Raw genomic sequence first — 17,128 nt, forward strand, 5'->3', positions numbered from 1 at the left:
CTCGAAAACACTGGCGCATTGGGATTGGCTGGTTTGGGTTACCTGGTCGTACCCGTGCTGTGTGCGAGTGGCCAACCTGCTCATCCGGTTTGTCCGCCATTGTCATTCGTTGCGGTGAAAGGGAGCCAGGAGACGGCACGTGTCGCCGGGTTTTCAGTGCCAACAAGCAGCGCCCTTCACACCGCACGCCCGGGCTTAGCGAGTCTGTCAAACCCTCGTAGCCTAGTTTATGACCTGCTGCTTCTGTGCACTTTCACCCGGATAGCAGCAGGACGGGTAGCTTCGTGCGTGATCTTCGGTATTTGCCAACCCTCTGCGGTCGAGCTGTGTCACTTTTTTAAGAGAAGTTCAGACCACAGGGGAAAATAAGACTTGCAGCTTGAGGGATGGACTTGCCCTTTTATTGTCTTTTGGTTACAAATATGACCTGCGATTCGGTGTTGCAAGGGTGTCGACTTGTCCTGCGACAAGCAAACAGATATATTTGAGCACATGCGGTACTGAGTCACTTCTCTCATTACAAATGAATAGATGTCTTGTTAATGCTGGAGAGGAGGTAGTTGGCTTCATGCCAACATGCAAACCCTCCATGCACAGAGCTGCCTAAGATTGTGGATGAACGGGCTTTTAAAGAGCGTTTTCCACAATCATCATTTTAAAAAAACAAATGAAAACTCTTAGAAAATGGAAAATGGCACATTTTCCTAAGGTTATAGTCATGTATACTGTAACAGCCACGGAACATTCTACCATCACTTCCCGAATTGGAACCAAGGCAACTGTGCTGGGGTCATCCAAGGCGACCCTCATCTGTGCAAGGATGGACTACCTGGATTGTGTGCCTTAAATTCACCTTCTTTCAAGGCAAAAATATCCAAAATGTATGAGTATCCTACCACCATAAACTTTAGTCTGTGCAAGTCAATGCATTGAAAGTCATCTTAGATATGATTTCTACATTTTAATGTCAATGATTTCAAGCATGTACCCTGTGAATCTCTTAATCCTTAATATTATCTTTATATCTAACTGCTACTTATCAGCACTTGTCTTTCCTCACTCAGTGCTTTTTTGCTTTCCCTTCCAAGAATTCTCTCAAACACAATTCCCCAAAAGTACTTTGTTAAGCAAATTTAGATTTTGTAAAAATTTCATTGGATGCACCGGAGAACATTACACGGGACACCAAGTGTTGTTATTGCTTTGTGTCAGGCATTTCTCCACCTCTGTTAAGGGGGTAACATAATGTGCCAGTTTAAAAATAGACAAGCTAAGAAAACAGATGACGTAATGGCAGGCCATGTACGGAAAGTTTTGTGCTGAACTGGGCATACCTGTTTGGGGAGTGGCGTGGCGTGTCTGGGCGTTTCGAGGCATGCGGCTCGGGGTCCAGTCCCTCGACGCGGCCTTCAACTACCAGCGCAAGCCAAGTTTTTCCTCAGGGCTCTGCGGACCGCAGAGAAGCAGAGAGCCCATCTGTTGCCCAGCTACCCCTGCCCCCTGCCCCCCGCCACCCACCCCCTCTCAAACCCACACTCCCACCCCCCCCCCCGCCCCCACTGCTGCCATCTCAGCGGGGCAAACGGAAGTCCTGCCAGACGCAACATGGCGTCACACGGCCGCGCGATGCCAGGCCCCGCCCTCACGCCCTGGCTCCACCTGCAGGAGATGTGTGACCAGACGTCCCGCATCACAGGGGGCGACAGTAGGCCGACAGGACTGACGGTGTCCCCTCTGAACAGGTTCATCACATCACATCACACATCACAGAACCGGTATTTAAGTGAGATACCCTTGAGCAAGGTACATCAGTCCCTCTCCCGCAATAATGTAACAGTTTTAACTGCAGGCTACAGAATGTTTAAAGCGCCAGGTCTGCGCTCAGTTCAGTTATTATGCTCTTGGAGAGTAGATTTGTTGGAATGTTTTTTCAAAATTTCAAGTCAGTGCTGTTGAACACCATTCCTTTCAAATTACTTAAAATTACTTTAAAGGGGCGACATGGCTCAGACAGTAAGACTAGTCGTCAGGCAGTCGGGGGGTTGCCGGTCCGATCCCCCGCCCGGGCAGTGTCGAAGTGTCCCTGAGCAAGACACCTAACCCCCAAATGATCCTGATGAGCTGGACGGTGCCTTGCATGGCAGCCAATCGCCATTGGTGTGTGAGTGTGTGTATGAATGGGTGAGAAGCATCAGTTGTACAGCGCTTTGGATAAAGGCACTATAAAAATGCCAACCATTTACTTTCATTTATATAGCACCTTTATCCAAAGCGCTGTACAACGGATGTTGTGAATGTTCAGTTCAGAACAGTCTTACACCTTAAACTAACTGATCATGGAAAAGAATGCCCGCTGACTGAACCAATGAACACAGCGAAGCACAGCAAACAGCCAATGAGCTTCATAACCCCCCTGGTAGGTTGGGCACTGAAAACCTCTGGGTTTCTGCTACATGCACCCTGAAATTGATGAGAGTGACCCTAGAAAAGCGCTACTCAACTCCACGTCCTACGGACCACAGTGTCTGCATTTGTTTAACCTGTGTGCTACGCCACCTGATTTCACTATTTTGCTTATTATCTGAACCAAGCAGGTAAAATAATTAGTGAAATCAGGTGATGTAGCGCATGGTCAAAGCAAGCTGAGGAGTAATATATATAAAATACAAGAGGGAAATATGAGATGAAATCTACCTTTACACTAGTCACAAGAATTCAGATGAGAAAAATCACAACAAAGCAATATGGCAACATAACATAGCAGTCAGTCATCACCTTTTTTTGCATTCCAATTTATTGAGTCCTTAGACCTTTCTGGAGTTTCTCACAGACACCCTCATGCTTATGTTAATTGGCTGATGTTTTTGACAGTATAATTTCCTTTCTGCCAGTTAAGTGATCATAGTGCTTATGAATAGTAATTCCGTTTGGAGCGCCTGGAACGCCCTTTTCCTTGCATGCAGAGCTGGATAAACCCACGGTAGATTAACAATAAACTCACAAACACAAATGCACAGGGGAGTTTGCCTTTTTATTTTTTACAGTTTTTTAAAATGTTTTTTTATTACAAAATGTAAAAACCACATCTCCTATGCTTATATATGGTAGGGACAGTCCACATAGATCTACAGTACAGAAAGGGGGCAGAGACAGGACAGAAACAGGACTCGATATGTCCCAATTAATTAATGGGGATATACGTTTGCATTTGTGTTCAAGTTCAGTACAAACAATATGTCCAGGGCAGTAGATTTATTTTAGAAACAAAAGTTACGTTGGATCTTGGGGAAAAGGACAGATCATTGAGGTCTAGAATAGAGGACCAATGGTGCATGGCCTAACATGATGCAAACAAAATCTAAAACTGTGCGGCCTGATAAGACAGTAAAAGGGGTTTATTAAGGATTTGGGAAATGTGGGCCAATGCTTTCTGCACACTATCGTTGACCAACCCCTTGGCTAGACGACTTCACTTGGACCCAAAGTAGTCCACCACTCCGCTTCCCTTGAGGCCATCAAAGAAAAAGAAGTTCCTGTGAGGTGCATCTCTCTGGGAAAGGGCCTGCAAAGATATGGTCACAGAGTCAATCCAGCCATGCGCAGGGACATACCTAGTCTAATCACACACTGGGTCCTGCAGCAACACAACGGTCACAAAGGGCCTCCATCTATAAATGGAGTTGCTGCCCATGGTCCAACAACACTCGATGTCACCATCACCAACTGCAGGGGAGCTTACACTTGGTCTCAGATTCACTCCTACATTACACATGGGTCAAACAGGGCCTTCAGCAGCTATGTCTGGTCACAGCGTTACTCTAACCATGTAGAGTCACAGTCTTATTCTATCCAGTCACGGTCAGGGTTACTCTAACCACATACGGCCGCAGTGTTACTCCCACTATGTACAACCAGAGTGTCATTTTAACCAGGTGCAGTCAATGTTACTCCAACCATGAACAGTCAGTGTTACTCTATCCACACACACGTTACTAATATTACGAGTGGGTTAGATGAACTCAGTGTTTCTCAAACCCACAGAACTGTGAAAGAAGTACAAGTTCTGATACAGTTTGCTGTCCCAGCCCCTCCCGTCACCTAAGGCAGCGACAGAGCTCACTTCAGGCCAACACTGTCACACACCCAGTCCAGCCCTGCACGGTCAGGCATCTCAAATAACAACTCAACACGGTCAGCATCACCAGACAACATGGAGGCCCTCAATCTGTCAGGCGGGCAGCGTGCCGACACAGCATCTTAAATGCGACAACAAGGACGGAGAGAGAGGCAGCCAATCGCGGCAGGGCGGCTGGCTGCGCGCCTCCCGGGATAGGCTGCTCTTGCGAAGGAGAGCGAAACAGACGAGGAGCCGGGGGCTGCGGTGCATTTAAGGTGAGTCAGGTGGGAGGGGAGGAGCGCCGAGGAGGTGACCTCTACCCTGGCCTCCTCCAGGCCCTGCTCTTCCGCTGGGCCTGCGGGGGTCCGGGGACCCAGGTGAGAGGGCTGGAGGGTCCGTGGGTTGCAGCCGGTTTCATCATGTGGGAGCGGTGGGGGGCTGGCCCCACTCCATACTCCATGGACACAAGAGCCTATGGAGCCTGCAAAGCCAGGGCAGCAAGAGCAGCCAGAGCAGTCAGCGCAGTCAGCGCAGACCATGATAAAAGGCTCAAACAATACAGTGCAGATCAATGCTGCCAATGCAGGGCACGCAATCAGACAGCTAGAGCCCAGAGCAGACACTAAGGGAGGCGGCCTAGGACAGGAACACTGAAACTTGGCCCTGAAGGGCGGCAACGCTGCCTGATTAGAGGGTAGGAATGGCAGTGAGCAGCAGTACCGGCCCCGAGGGCCAGATTTGAGAGTCCCGGCTGTGGAGGGCGCAGCCTGCTCAGACAACACGACGACACCCACCCAGCTCAGACAGGGAATCTTTGGGTTTCTCCGTTCATGCGGGTGACCAGTTCTGGAACATTCTCACCCAGAATCCAGCGGGGTCGCCACCTGTCCCCTTCACTGTAACTAACGGCACGGTGTGCTCGACAGAGAGTGTAAAGTGCTGAGGCTGCCTGACCTAGAAGGGCACTAGACAGGAAGCAGCCAGCCCAGTCTGTGGTGGGCAGGGTCGAGGGGAGGGGGGGCATATCTCACCTTGACGATCTCCTGTCCCAGAACGCCGCCCACCACCGCACACACCGGGGCCATCTCAGAGAAGCAGTACCTGCACAGAGAACATGCCCGTTAGCTGTATGGATTCATGTTTATATTTTGGTTCCATGTTGACTTAAGTCGACTCCCATGTTGTGCTTTAATGATTTAGTTATTACACTCATTGGTCTGGGAATGTGGTTAGCCAGGTCTGACGCAGCTGCGCACCCATGTGAAAAAACAGTATAGTATACTTGCATTGTAATACTTAGCATACTGTATATATAATTAAAGTTTAATTAGAATAATTATGTATTTAAATTATGCAATTAAATATATGTCACATAATGTATAATTCAAGATTATATAATTATACTTCAAGTGTACAGAACATACTTGGTCCCCCATGGGCGCATATATCGTGTATGTACTTATGTTACCTGCCAAGTCACTTCTGAAATGAATACAACATAATGTGGACTTGAAAACATCATTAGCCAATCCAAATATTAATATTTTTGCACAGATTTCAGCAAGCGTTATGGAAGTATAATGAGTATAATGTTATAAGTGAATAGTCCATGGGTTCATTTTATAGGATAGTACTACTACAGCAATATTTCACTTCATCCTCATTCACTACAGAAAGCCCGAAAGTGCAGAACCTGTGTTGAAGGCACCAATCCATTAAGCCTCAGATGGCATCTGTAAGTCACTGACTTAATACAGAAGTGTAGGAACTGAAGGGAAGCTTGCCATTCAGAAGATTACTTCTGTTATTGCAGGGACCACCACTCATTTTTCTGGAAATGGACCATGGACAGCTACATTTTCTTCTATCTATCTATCTATCTATCTATCTATCTATCCCTCCCTCCCATCCATCCATCCATCCATCCATCCCACCCCCTCAAAAGACTGAAAGCCATTTTCCGCTCCTACAGTGGGAAACTTGTTAGTCAATTGATCACAATACATTTCATGTAGCAGACGCTTTCATCCAAAGCAACGTACAAAACAATGCATGTCAAGGTCATACAACAAACAACCGAACATGTCAGAAAAGGTACAATTCATAAGTGGACTGGTTGTTAGGCTATGAACGTATGTCTAGTACACAAGACAGATAGGCCAAGTCTGCAACTACCCATTACTGATTGATAGTACTGATTGATTACTCACGTGACAAAGTCATCTGGGAGCAGCTCGCTGCTCAGGCCCTGTGCCTCCAGGACGTCTTCACGGATCTGGCGGAGGAGAGGGGCGTCTTCGGAGAAGCTGTCAGGGTGCGGGTCGCGACCCTTGTCCGTGCGAAACTTCAGCAGGACTTTTGGGGGCAGAGTGGGGAGAGGGGGAGAGAGTCAGGAGAGATGGACGAGACTGGATCTTCTCCAAAACTGGGGAAACAGACTTAACACTGCATGTTAAATAGGTGTATAGGGCAAGTTATACCAAGGAGGCTATATAAATAACCTGGTGAATTCAGAATGGCGTGGAGTGGTGTAGGCTACACTCTACCATGGGACAAACGAACAAACGATTTAGAATAGAAGGCCGGTAATCTGTACACCCTCCCAAGACCTGCTAATTCGAAACTGTCCAAGCCAAGAAAGTTTATTAAAATAATTGAAATATAATTAAATAATTACAATTGTATTAAAATACTCTAACTTTCTTCCTGTCGGGTCTCTGGAGGGCATGGTAAATAACTACAGCTCGTCATTTGATGAACAGCAACCATCATGACACAGAATGCGCGAAGGGTGTTTGAAACTGAATGATAAATGAAAATATAACGGCTGGGTGGGCAGATAACAGCTCAACTTCATAATTTGGCCAGGCTATTTGTACATTTATGGAATCAAGAGATAAACTTCTGGTGTTAATTCAGTGCTAGGATTGATTGGGACACTATGGCATGGTACAACATGTCCTTCCAGAATGATAAAATACAAATTAATTGAGAACTTGGCAGACAGTTAAGTTTCTGGAACTCAGGCTGACGTGGCCTTCACATTAACCACAGTCTCTCACTCCCCACACAAACCTGGGGTTTCACTGGATAACTAACCCTGAATAAACGTTTGTCTCTCTGTCCAGGGGGCGCTGGGGGCCTGCTCCCAACAGCTTGCAAGTTGCCGGAGTTGCCATCCCTTTCCGATTATCCAATCAACTCCTCCAACACAGAAAGGCGCATGCAGTGCGCGTGGATAAGCAGGGAAGGAAGATGCGCATTTCTCTTTGATGACGCTCGTGGACGAGTCGCAGCGACAGGAGTGGAACAGCGCTTCGGCAAGCTTGGCTCCAGACAGGTACCGCTGGTTTAATGAAGCTCTGTACCAGATGCAGGGCAGGGATCACCAACTCTGACCCTCAAGTTCAAATGCAGCCCCGGTTTTCTTTTCTCCCAGGTAATAAGTGCTACCGAACAGATAGGCCATCTGCACACCCGACTTTTCCCAACCTCCCTTTACAGGGGGGCAAAGGGAGGGTGGAAAACCAGGCGTTCTTGGCCCTCACAGACTGTAATTCGCCCTTTCCTGCTGTAAGGACACTGCAGAGCGCCTGAGCGTGGTAGCCCAGTTGCGCAACTCTGTAGGAGCTGGAACATTCCAGAAAGCCAACAACAGCACTCCTGAATTACCGGCTGAGCACCTTTGTGCAGGACACACCCAATAACCCCAGACAATCCCAGCTGGGGATTTCATACACACTACAGTCCTCGGCGTTCACAGGTTATACAAACGACCAGCAGCTGCTGCCCTAGTGAGCGACACAAGTATTGCCCAACAAGCACTCGTGCTGACAATAACAACTTTGGTAACAGGATAATTTATTATTGGGTTCATATGCTTCCAATTTGCATGCCACACTATCCTGGTCCTAGAGAGCCACAGTGTCGGCTGGTTTGTTTTCATTTTAAGATCTGTAACCAACTCAGCCCAAATAAACGATGAGATCCGAGTTCACCGTGTAAACAGATTAGGCTCTCCAGGACCAGCGCTTCCATACACAGAAGGGCCATATTATTGCTAAGCAAAGAGATTACGGCATTATAGCAATCAGGGTATGGGCTTAGAACTAATAACTCAAGGGTCCACAGTTCAGGGCAATTCAATTCTCAAACATCACTTTCCTCTTTTAAAATTATGTTCCTCATTAAATAAAAACACTTAAGCCAGGGCGGTGAAACGCTATGCAGTGAAATGATTTTTGTGTGTGGAAGAGACATCTGCTCCTGGTGAGGAGGTTAAAGTGAGGAGAGCTTGAATTTGTATTCACATAAGATACTTAGCATTTTTGACAGACAGCTAAATAATTTGTTTATCATGGCCTCAACTGGGAAATCAGGTTATTAAGGGTCAACCCTCTGGGAGCCAGTTTCTGACTGGTAAGTCCCATGTGAAACAGGAAATTGAGACAAGGGCTAATAAACGGATGTGGGTTACGCGTTAGTCACTCGAGAGAGTGTGGAAAGGAAATCAATAGAGAAGACGGTTAGATGGACTGACACGGTGGAATTATTTGTGCTCTCAGACTAATATGCCAGCTTCTGTGACCAAGCTGAACATCCTCCCCACCCACACTTATTTATGACCCCCCTCCCCCTCCACTTCCTGTCTGCGGCTATCAACACTGTCCATCAACTGTAGTTAGAAGCCCACCCACAGATATTTCCACGCATAAACATGTTCTTAAGTGTGGAAAAAAAAACAAAAAAAAAAAAAAAAAAAAACACGAAACACTTTTTGGATCAGAATGTCGCAACCAGAAACAAAACCATGCACACACATACACACACACGGAGACAAAGACACACACAATCGCGCGCAAACATACACGCACAACCAGCTACAGCAGGCATGCAGAACTGGGTGTACATTTGCAAGGCCATTTCATTAAAGATTATAGCCTGGAACATTCTGATAATGCTTCGACAGATACTCTCAATCAAGACTCATTTCCCCTGCTTATGAAAGCACCACACATCTCAGAGCAGAAGGAGAAAAACCACAATTGAAACAGAACAGCGTGTCGCCTTCCCTATAAACCGACAGCCGCAGCCATTCCTGCCACCGCCAAAATCACCTCACGGAATCGCCCCGAAGTAGAGCTGCTCGGAGAGGAAGCGGTTCTTCCTCAAACCGACGGTCGCGAGGCAACGTCGTATTTATAGAAACGTGGCACGTTAAAGTCCTCTAACCTTTTAAGGGGTACCAAAAACAAAAGTAGGAAATGTTTTTGTTCTCAGGTAGCGGTGACGTTGACACCAGCGTCGTGGGCTGTTTTTCGCAGCTACACATGGCTAGCCATGGGACGCGTGTGATGGAAAACGAGTTGCTCTTTGAGGAAACACAGGTTGGGCCAGTAATAATAATGATCATATAATAATAACGATATGGGCCAGCATCACAAACAGCCTGGGGAAAGCTGCACATGCCAACAACCATCAAATGACCATATTTGGTAATAATGGTGCATTGTTTGCGCTTGCTAACTCGACACTGAGGAACAACTACAAAGGATCCTGCCACAGGCAGACACTACATAACCCATGCCTTGGTGGGATGCAGAACTGGATTCTGCCCTGAACCATTATTGTCCACGTACTGAAACTGGCCAATTACAGGTGTGTACAACCATCTGCACCCGCTGCATTGCCAAGCGGCATCCACAGACCAGGTCGCAAGATGAGCTTAGCTACTACACTCTGCAGCAGAATGCTTTGTGGTGAAGGCATCCAGATATGATTGGCTGTCACTTACATATACGGTGTCATCATTGGCTGCTGCTTTCCACTGGGGAAGCTCAAGAGGTCACACTTGCTTCACAACTACGTCACAAATTATGATAACGCTACTGAGTTAAAAAAACAAAACAAACGTAAATCAAATAAGCAGCAAAAATGAGTATCAGTGGCTGTGGTGCACGGTGGGATGTTGCCAATAGGGCCTCGAGGCATTCTGGGATTTAAAGAAGGTAAAGAAGCACCTTGCAAGAGGAAGTAGTCAGGGGGGGTGCGCTTCAGGCTGGCCTTGGCCTTCTCACTCGTCCAGTCAACTTCCAGCGACTCTTTCAAGGGGCAGAAACTGGCCGTCTAATTGGGGAAGGAGAGCGAGGGGGAGACAGGGAACAACATTTTGCACCAATTACTGACATTCCGGACACATGCAAACACATACCCAATTAGTATTTAGGGAATCAAGTAGAAATATGAAAATGTCACCTTTTTGACCATGGTGGTCTCATTGGGGTCGATCTTGGGTTTCTTGGCCTCGGGTCCATCATTAGACTCCTGCGAAGGTTTTGCTACTTTGGGCTTCTCTCTGGAGATCCAAGAAAAACATTCACAAACATAAACATTTTTAAAATGTATTTATTTATTCATTTATTTTTTAACTGCTACATGGCTTAAGGCGGATGAAAGGACAAGGTCACGAAGAGGTGAAACTCACTCCACGTAGTGATGCTCCGAGCCCAGGTTGGAGAACATGTAGCCATGGTAGCCGAAGACGTCCCCGCAGAAGACCTTGACGTTGCTCTGGGAGCAGAGCTGGTCCACTCGCACCATGAAATCCCGGGGACAGCCCGTCAGGCACACCTGGATTTGGGGGGAGGGACACAAAGCAACCACAGGCTCAAGGACAAATGCCTGCCGTCAAACTGACCACAACGGGAGGTCAGGAGGACCACGCTAATGAGGTCCAGTCAAGAGTTTCAAATAATTGTGACCAGAGAACACACCTGGCAGGCCAGAAGGCCCTCAGGTACCAAATAACATCTGCAGTGGGGCCTGCTTTCTGGCCTGCTATGTCAAAAGATGAAAACCTCATATATGACTAACCTAACTTCTTTATCTGGCTTCTTTACCTCAATCCTCTAAGTCTCCAAATACCAAACAGCCAGTCATTCAGACAACCAACATTAACCGTTTAGTAAGCAAGTTGTTTTTCGATGTAAATAACTCTATTTTTGAATTTGGGGCAGATGGCTTTTATCAAGTAACTGACCCCAGGGATGTGGACCTCTTATCCTCCACAACAAGCCTGGCCCTTCCCTCTACAGGGATGGAGATAAGGGTGGGCGTTGGGTCGTGCCCAGTGGCCCACCACCCCTTATCCTGGTAGCTCTGCTGCCGGGAAAGGCCTCAAACACAGTAGGCAACACAGCAGGCACTGCCAACCCCTGCAGGACACGAGACAGTCAGGCTGCTCGCTTCAGTGTGGCCAAGCCCTCAAAACCAGAGACTGCTCACAGACCAGTGTGGGAAAGACGAGAAGCAAAGTTGTCCTTGGTCGTTAACAGGTACCTATTGCTGGTGCTGTTTTATTGGCATTTGGCAGACGCTCTTATCCAGAGCGACGTACAACAAATGGGGATGGGGCAGAACAGCCGGGCAGGAGAGATGGGGCAGGAGGGATGGGGCAGAAGAGCCGGGGCAGGAGAGGCGGGGTAGGATGGCCAGGACAGGAGGGCTTCTGAAGAACAGGGTTCTCAGCAGGCTTCCTTCCTCTGGAGGTTGGCGAGGTCTGGGCACCTCCTCTGAGTGAAGGCCCCATTCAGACAGGCTCGGGCGGCAGCTTTGTGCCTGCAGACACTGGCTGGATTGTTTGGGGGAGGGGGGGGGGGGGGGGTGGCTTCCGTAGCCCACGCATACAATGGAGCCTAGCAACACGGAGATGAAGTGGGGTGAGGGGGAGGGAAAAAGTCGTCCAGTCTTTCATGGGACACAGACAGTCATTCTCTCCCTTGTGCAGTCTTCGCCTCACGCCCAGTTTCTTCTCTGGTGTTCTCGGTCTTCCTCACGCTCATGCACTCACGTCTCTTTCGCGGTCATCCTCTCTTGCACCATTTTCTCACGCCATTTCTGTTCCGCTCTTCCTCCCTCTTACGGCTCGTCTCTGGCACAGATACTCACTCTCCTTCAAACGCGTCCTCTCACGCTGGTTCTCACTTCGCTGACTCAGTTTGGTCTCTCTCTCCCGCAATTCCTCCCCCTTTTCCAACCCTTCACTCTCATGCTCTTCACTTTAGCTCAGAGTGGGAGAAACTGACTCAGCGTCTTCCTTTCCTTGCTATTCCACATTTGCCTGCTATTCTCCATCTCTTTTGGGCAATTTCACACTCACTCTCACAGGCCATTTTGTAGGACAGCTGATTAACCTTCTCAGTTTTATTAGAGGTCATTTCAGTTTTACAACATGTTTTCAATTTGCCCTAACAGATTGTGTGTCGAAATAAGAACATTTTAGATACTAAGATACATTTCTGATTGCCAACAGCAGACATGGGGGAATTCAGGGATTTGGGGTCTAAAGCAAGAACATTCCCTTTTCATTCATTCATGGCATTTGGCAGACGCTCTTATTCAGAGCGATGTACAGTTGATTAGACTAAGCAGGAGACAATCCTCCCCTGGAGCACTGCAGGGTTAAGGGCCTTGCTCAAGGGCCCAACGGCTGTGCGGATCTTATTGTGGCCACCCTGGGGATCGAACCACTGACCTTGCGAGTCCCAGTCATTTACCTTAACCTCAACGCTACAGGCCGCCCTACATACTTCAACTCCAAAGCAGCATGTGTAGCAACAATACGCCCCCAGAGGCTTTATGTTTGCACATTACCTGATTACTCAAACAATAAAACAATTACTGTGGCAAGGGTGCAGTTGACTACATTACAAATTAGTCCAGGCTTTTAAAATGTGTGCTCTGACCACAATAGGTGGTCATCATTACATCTCATCTTATTTTTGCCTTCTTATTTCTAATGTCGCATACAACCCAGTGTGCTCAAGGAAACTGTGGTGCGGCTTCCTATATAACTGTTACAACACAAAAAATGAGAAGAAAATAAAAACCTGCATGATATTGAAACTGATATTTATGTTTGTAATTGTTAATTAATGCTATAAAGATAATTTGTCTGTATGAAAAACATTCTTTGGGGTTACCTGAGGTGCATTTTCTTGCGTTTCACCTCAAATCAAATACCTGATAACAGACATTATAAAGTTGGCTGTTCATCATTGGTGCATTCGGGTTCACTGTTATACAGATCCACCAACGTTGTGTTTGTCTTTGATTCAAATTGGTTGTCAGGTAAATATCTCATATACACAAGCCTGCATACCCCTCTCAATCAATTAAAGTTTGTTACTGGAGCAAACTGTCCCAGCTTACGACGGCATGGGGGTTTAGCGGCTCTCAGCTAAATTTGGCCCAGCGACAGCCCCGTACCAGCTTGTCAATGCCACCCACATACGCACAAACTTAGACTTTGCTGATGATGAGAAAAATAGTTTTTTTTGGCTGAGAGTGAGCATGCCTGCACACACCCCTCCCCGTCTCGTTCCCTGAACTTCCCCTGCCGGTCCCACAGGGACGTTTCCGGCGGTGTCTGCCGCCGTGATGGAGGGAGGGGCCTGCGCCATGCTTTGTAGACCCAGCCCGCTTTATTAATCTTTCAGAAGCAAGGGGTCGGCTTGCTTTCCCCCCCCCAATCGTCTTCCTCTGTGATTGAAATAAATTATGGACCAAAGGGACGAGGAGAGGCCTTGATCATACATCAAAGGCTTGCGGTCGTGTGTCGGAAACCAAAACAGACAGGAGAAGCTACTGTAAAGACTCAAATTATCACACTTTTACTCCTCCCCCGCAACAATTTCATGACTAATTTCATAACCAAAGTATTATTCTGCAGTGTCCAATGGAGATTTCAAACTTCAGTCTGTCAAAAAGATACAGAGGGTTAGAGTGCAAGTACTTATATAGTCATATAGTTTTCAGAGGGGAGGCTAGATCATACACAGCTGAAGCTCATGTTACACTGCTGTCAACCACACATCATATACATCACAATCACAATTATCCATTTAAAATCTGCGGGATCTGTCACAGGAATTCAACACCATACCAGGGAAAAACATTACACCTTCTCCAGTGCTCAGTAGAACAGAAAATAATCTACAGCCTAAAAGCCCCACCTAGTGGTATGACGTAGTAAAACAAATATAATTTCCACTATTATCCTACTGATAAATATTTATATCCAGTTTGAGTTTTTCCTTCAAAACATTTAAAATACATGTAAAACAATATAGTGCATAGTCTGTAAACGTAAAAATGACGCAGTTTCACTGTCTGTATGAACAACAATTTAGTAGTGATACTGTAGAATAACTGTGACTGAATAACTGTGGCAGCCTTTTGCAGCCTTTTACCGCCTTTACCAAGGTAGAGCTGAACCAGGTAAAACGGTGATGAATATTGTACATTTCAAAAGTGAGTCCCTGGGCATTTTTTTGGGTTGTTTTATATTTGGAAAGTTGGCCTACATACCCTCCACCCCAAGATATTGGCAAAATATTAAAGCAAATATGAATTAAATTAATGATAGAATGGGCAACTATATATTCAACATAAATGCTTCATTTCGAGCCCCATTCGAAGCTGCAACAGTTTACTTTCACACAGCATTTACACTGGTTGCAACTAAGTACAAGGATGCCAAACCGTTTCAGTGAGCGCAATTTTTAATTTTATTATTTAAAAATAAACTAGGGAACTAAACTACACCTAATGTTGGAGCATTTAGCACAAGATATTTCACGTTTCAACCAGCAGATGTCAATGTCAACCACGACAGAAATCTAAGCATTAGCTAATTACATCCAAACAACCCACCAAAGACAAAATGTAAATTACTATGCTCTGATGTCAAAATTGAACCACTGAACAACACAATTCCAATAAAATTTTATTTATTTGGTGTTTTCAACAGAAACACTGTCACAAAGATGTTTTACAGAAAAAAGATAAAGCCAACAAAAAGCAAGCCAATTTACCTCCTAAGACCTGGCGTACACATGCGTGGACTCCACATTTTGGGCTGTACAACCATAATACTTAATTCTTAAGACCGAGAGGCCACATATGTGGACATCATTTTTCTCAAAAACTACATCATGTCAAAAGATGATGCTTAGTTTTTATACTCATCAGGTCCCAATAAGCCCAAATAGCAAAGAGAAATTAAAAATGCATACCAAAACAGAGTGCGGGTCTTAGGAGGTTAAGTGATGAACATTACATATTGTAATAATGAGCACCACAGCAAACATGAAATATAGGCTATAAAAACGAAACCAATCCCAACTCACCCGGACCTTTGCCTAAATTAGTTAAAGGCGGTCCTTTTCAGCTGAATTATTCAGCTTCATTTCATCAGTACATTTGGTAATGTGAGGTTCAAGCAATCGGGATGGCTAACCTCAGATACTCCTGCTCTTAGCCCTACGGTCCTAGCATCCATCTCCAGAGCAAGTTCTACTGCCGCTATTATATTATTAGTCTCATTAGCTAGGTATTTTGAACATGCATCTTTGCAGCAAACACAATTATTAAAGGGACACTTGCTTTTTGCATACAAAACATGGGAGAATCAGCCTATTGCCATTACATTTGTTAATTGCATTTAATTTCAGTTCAGATCAAAGATGCAATGACATGAGCCAAGATGGCAATGTTTTGTCAGAAAACTACAGTCTTGGAACATCTTGTTAGCTTCTCTGAGATGCCAGTTTTACAATGCCCTAGGTCCTGGGACATTTCTAGTTGCATCCTAGCAGGCCAAGACTGGGTTGAAACATGCCAGGTTCTTTGAAAGTTAAGCAAAGCTTTGAATTCAAATGTTTTGGGTTACAACACCCTAGCCAGCAAAGACTGCTGGCAACCATATTGGGTGCTTTGTATGATGGATCCCAATTCGCAACTTCCAAAATCCCTCACATTTGGGGTCATTTGGATAAATGTCACCTTTTTTGATGACCAAACTTAAACAAACCAAATTGTGGATCTTAGGCTATGTGTGTGAAGTCAATAATAAAGTGAACACTCTGTGGTAGGCCTTTGCGGACATTTAAGCACTCACTCACCGCATCAAACTGCAGGAAGAACTCGTCCGGCTTGGACTCTGCCTTCTCCGTGTCAGCCTTCACCTCGACCATGGGATTGAGGTACTGTGCCCTTTCCAGTGAGGCCTGGGCCCGGTTCTGTCCATCAGAACCGACTGGGATGAAGAACTGGGCCCGACTGGACTCCTCAGTTACCTAGAAAATGGACAAAACATAGTAATAGTACATTCTTGAGGCTGCATGCTCAGTCTTGCTTTTAACTGCCGATTTATCCACTGTTGAAATTGGGAAAAATCACTATACCTTCTCATGGTCAAGAAGGGTTAACCCCTTCACTCCTGCCAGGATGAGGTTTTTGGCCACTTCTGCTCCCAATCCTCGGAGACCAATCAGCAGCACACGGGACCCTCGCAACCTGGAGGGCAGAGACAAGCGGTCGAGTTATGCATTTGCAATCTAAGCACAATAACGAGAATACTTATTTGTAACAGCATCGGCAATTCTGCCCGAATTCAGTCTACAGCCAAAATTTTCATTCATAATATTTAACTTAAGTAAGGTTAACTAGATTGCAATTCAATATTATTCCATTCGGAAACCTTTTTTGTGCATCCAGACCCCATAGTCGAATTTGCCGATCGTACTGTGCAGCCTCTTCCTCACTAATAATAGAATCTTCCCTTTCAACCATATCTATCATTTCGATTTGGTTCAGTTATCCCGCTTGCAAAATTGTACGAGGTTATACGATTACTAGCCGTTTTCTCCCTTTATTTTCTACAAAAGTCCCGCTGTGTGCAGTTTGAACGGACGCTTGATGATGACGTTTCTGTGTACGCAGATCATACGACGTCAGGCTGTGATGTATACTTATTTGGTCACGTGATACACGATTTCACTACGAAATCTACACCATACACACCCCTTTCATACGAAGTCTGTAAAAGGGAGCGCATAGTTGACAAATACATATAACGGACCACATTGAGACTATCCTTACTTGTAATAAAATATATAAAACTTACATATGTTAGGTGTTAATGTCTAAATTATTATATAAAACTAAGCT

At 45.8% G+C, this 17,128-nt stretch overlaps 1 protein-coding gene across 1 annotated transcript; it reads right to left on the reverse strand.

The window, feature by feature from the left end:
• Positions 1-3,012: 3,012 nt before the first annotated feature.
• On the reverse strand, positions 3,013-16,925 carry sae1 (SUMO1 activating enzyme subunit 1). Its single transcript, XM_061216613.1, has 9 exons — positions 16,659-16,925; positions 16,363-16,474; positions 16,081-16,254; positions 10,602-10,747; positions 10,373-10,472; positions 10,138-10,243; positions 6,328-6,472; positions 5,149-5,218; positions 3,013-3,562 (listed from the first exon to the last, which is right to left on the reverse strand). Exons 1-9 carry the CDS (start codon positions 16,757-16,759, stop codon positions 3,470-3,472), a joined length of 1,047 nt encoding a protein of 348 aa, XP_061072597.1. The 5' UTR covers positions 16,760-16,925; the 3' UTR covers positions 3,013-3,469.
• Between the last annotated feature and the right edge of the window lie 203 nt (positions 16,926-17,128).

The sequence above is a fragment of the Conger conger genome, chromosome 13, assembly GCF_963514075.1.
Source record: "Conger conger chromosome 13, fConCon1.1, whole genome shotgun sequence".
Lineage (NCBI taxonomy): Eukaryota > Metazoa > Chordata > Actinopteri > Anguilliformes > Congridae > Conger > Conger conger.

What these genes read in the sequence shown, in the direction of transcription:
- sae1 (XM_061216613.1), bottom strand. Translation starts at nt 16,759, where the DNA reads ATGATAGATATGGTTGAAAGGGAAGATTCTATTATTAGTGAGGAAGAG. An exon ending in TCTTCCTGCAGTTTGATGCG is followed by an intron (nt 10,748 to 16,080) that starts GTGAGTGAGTGC and finishes CCCCAAATCCAG; the next exon opens with GTGTGCCTGACGGGCTGTCC. An exon ending in TGGGACAGGAGATCGTCAAG is followed by an intron (nt 3,563 to 5,148) that starts GTGAGATATGCC and finishes ATATCTTTGCAG; the next exon opens with GCCCTTTCCCAGAGAGATGC.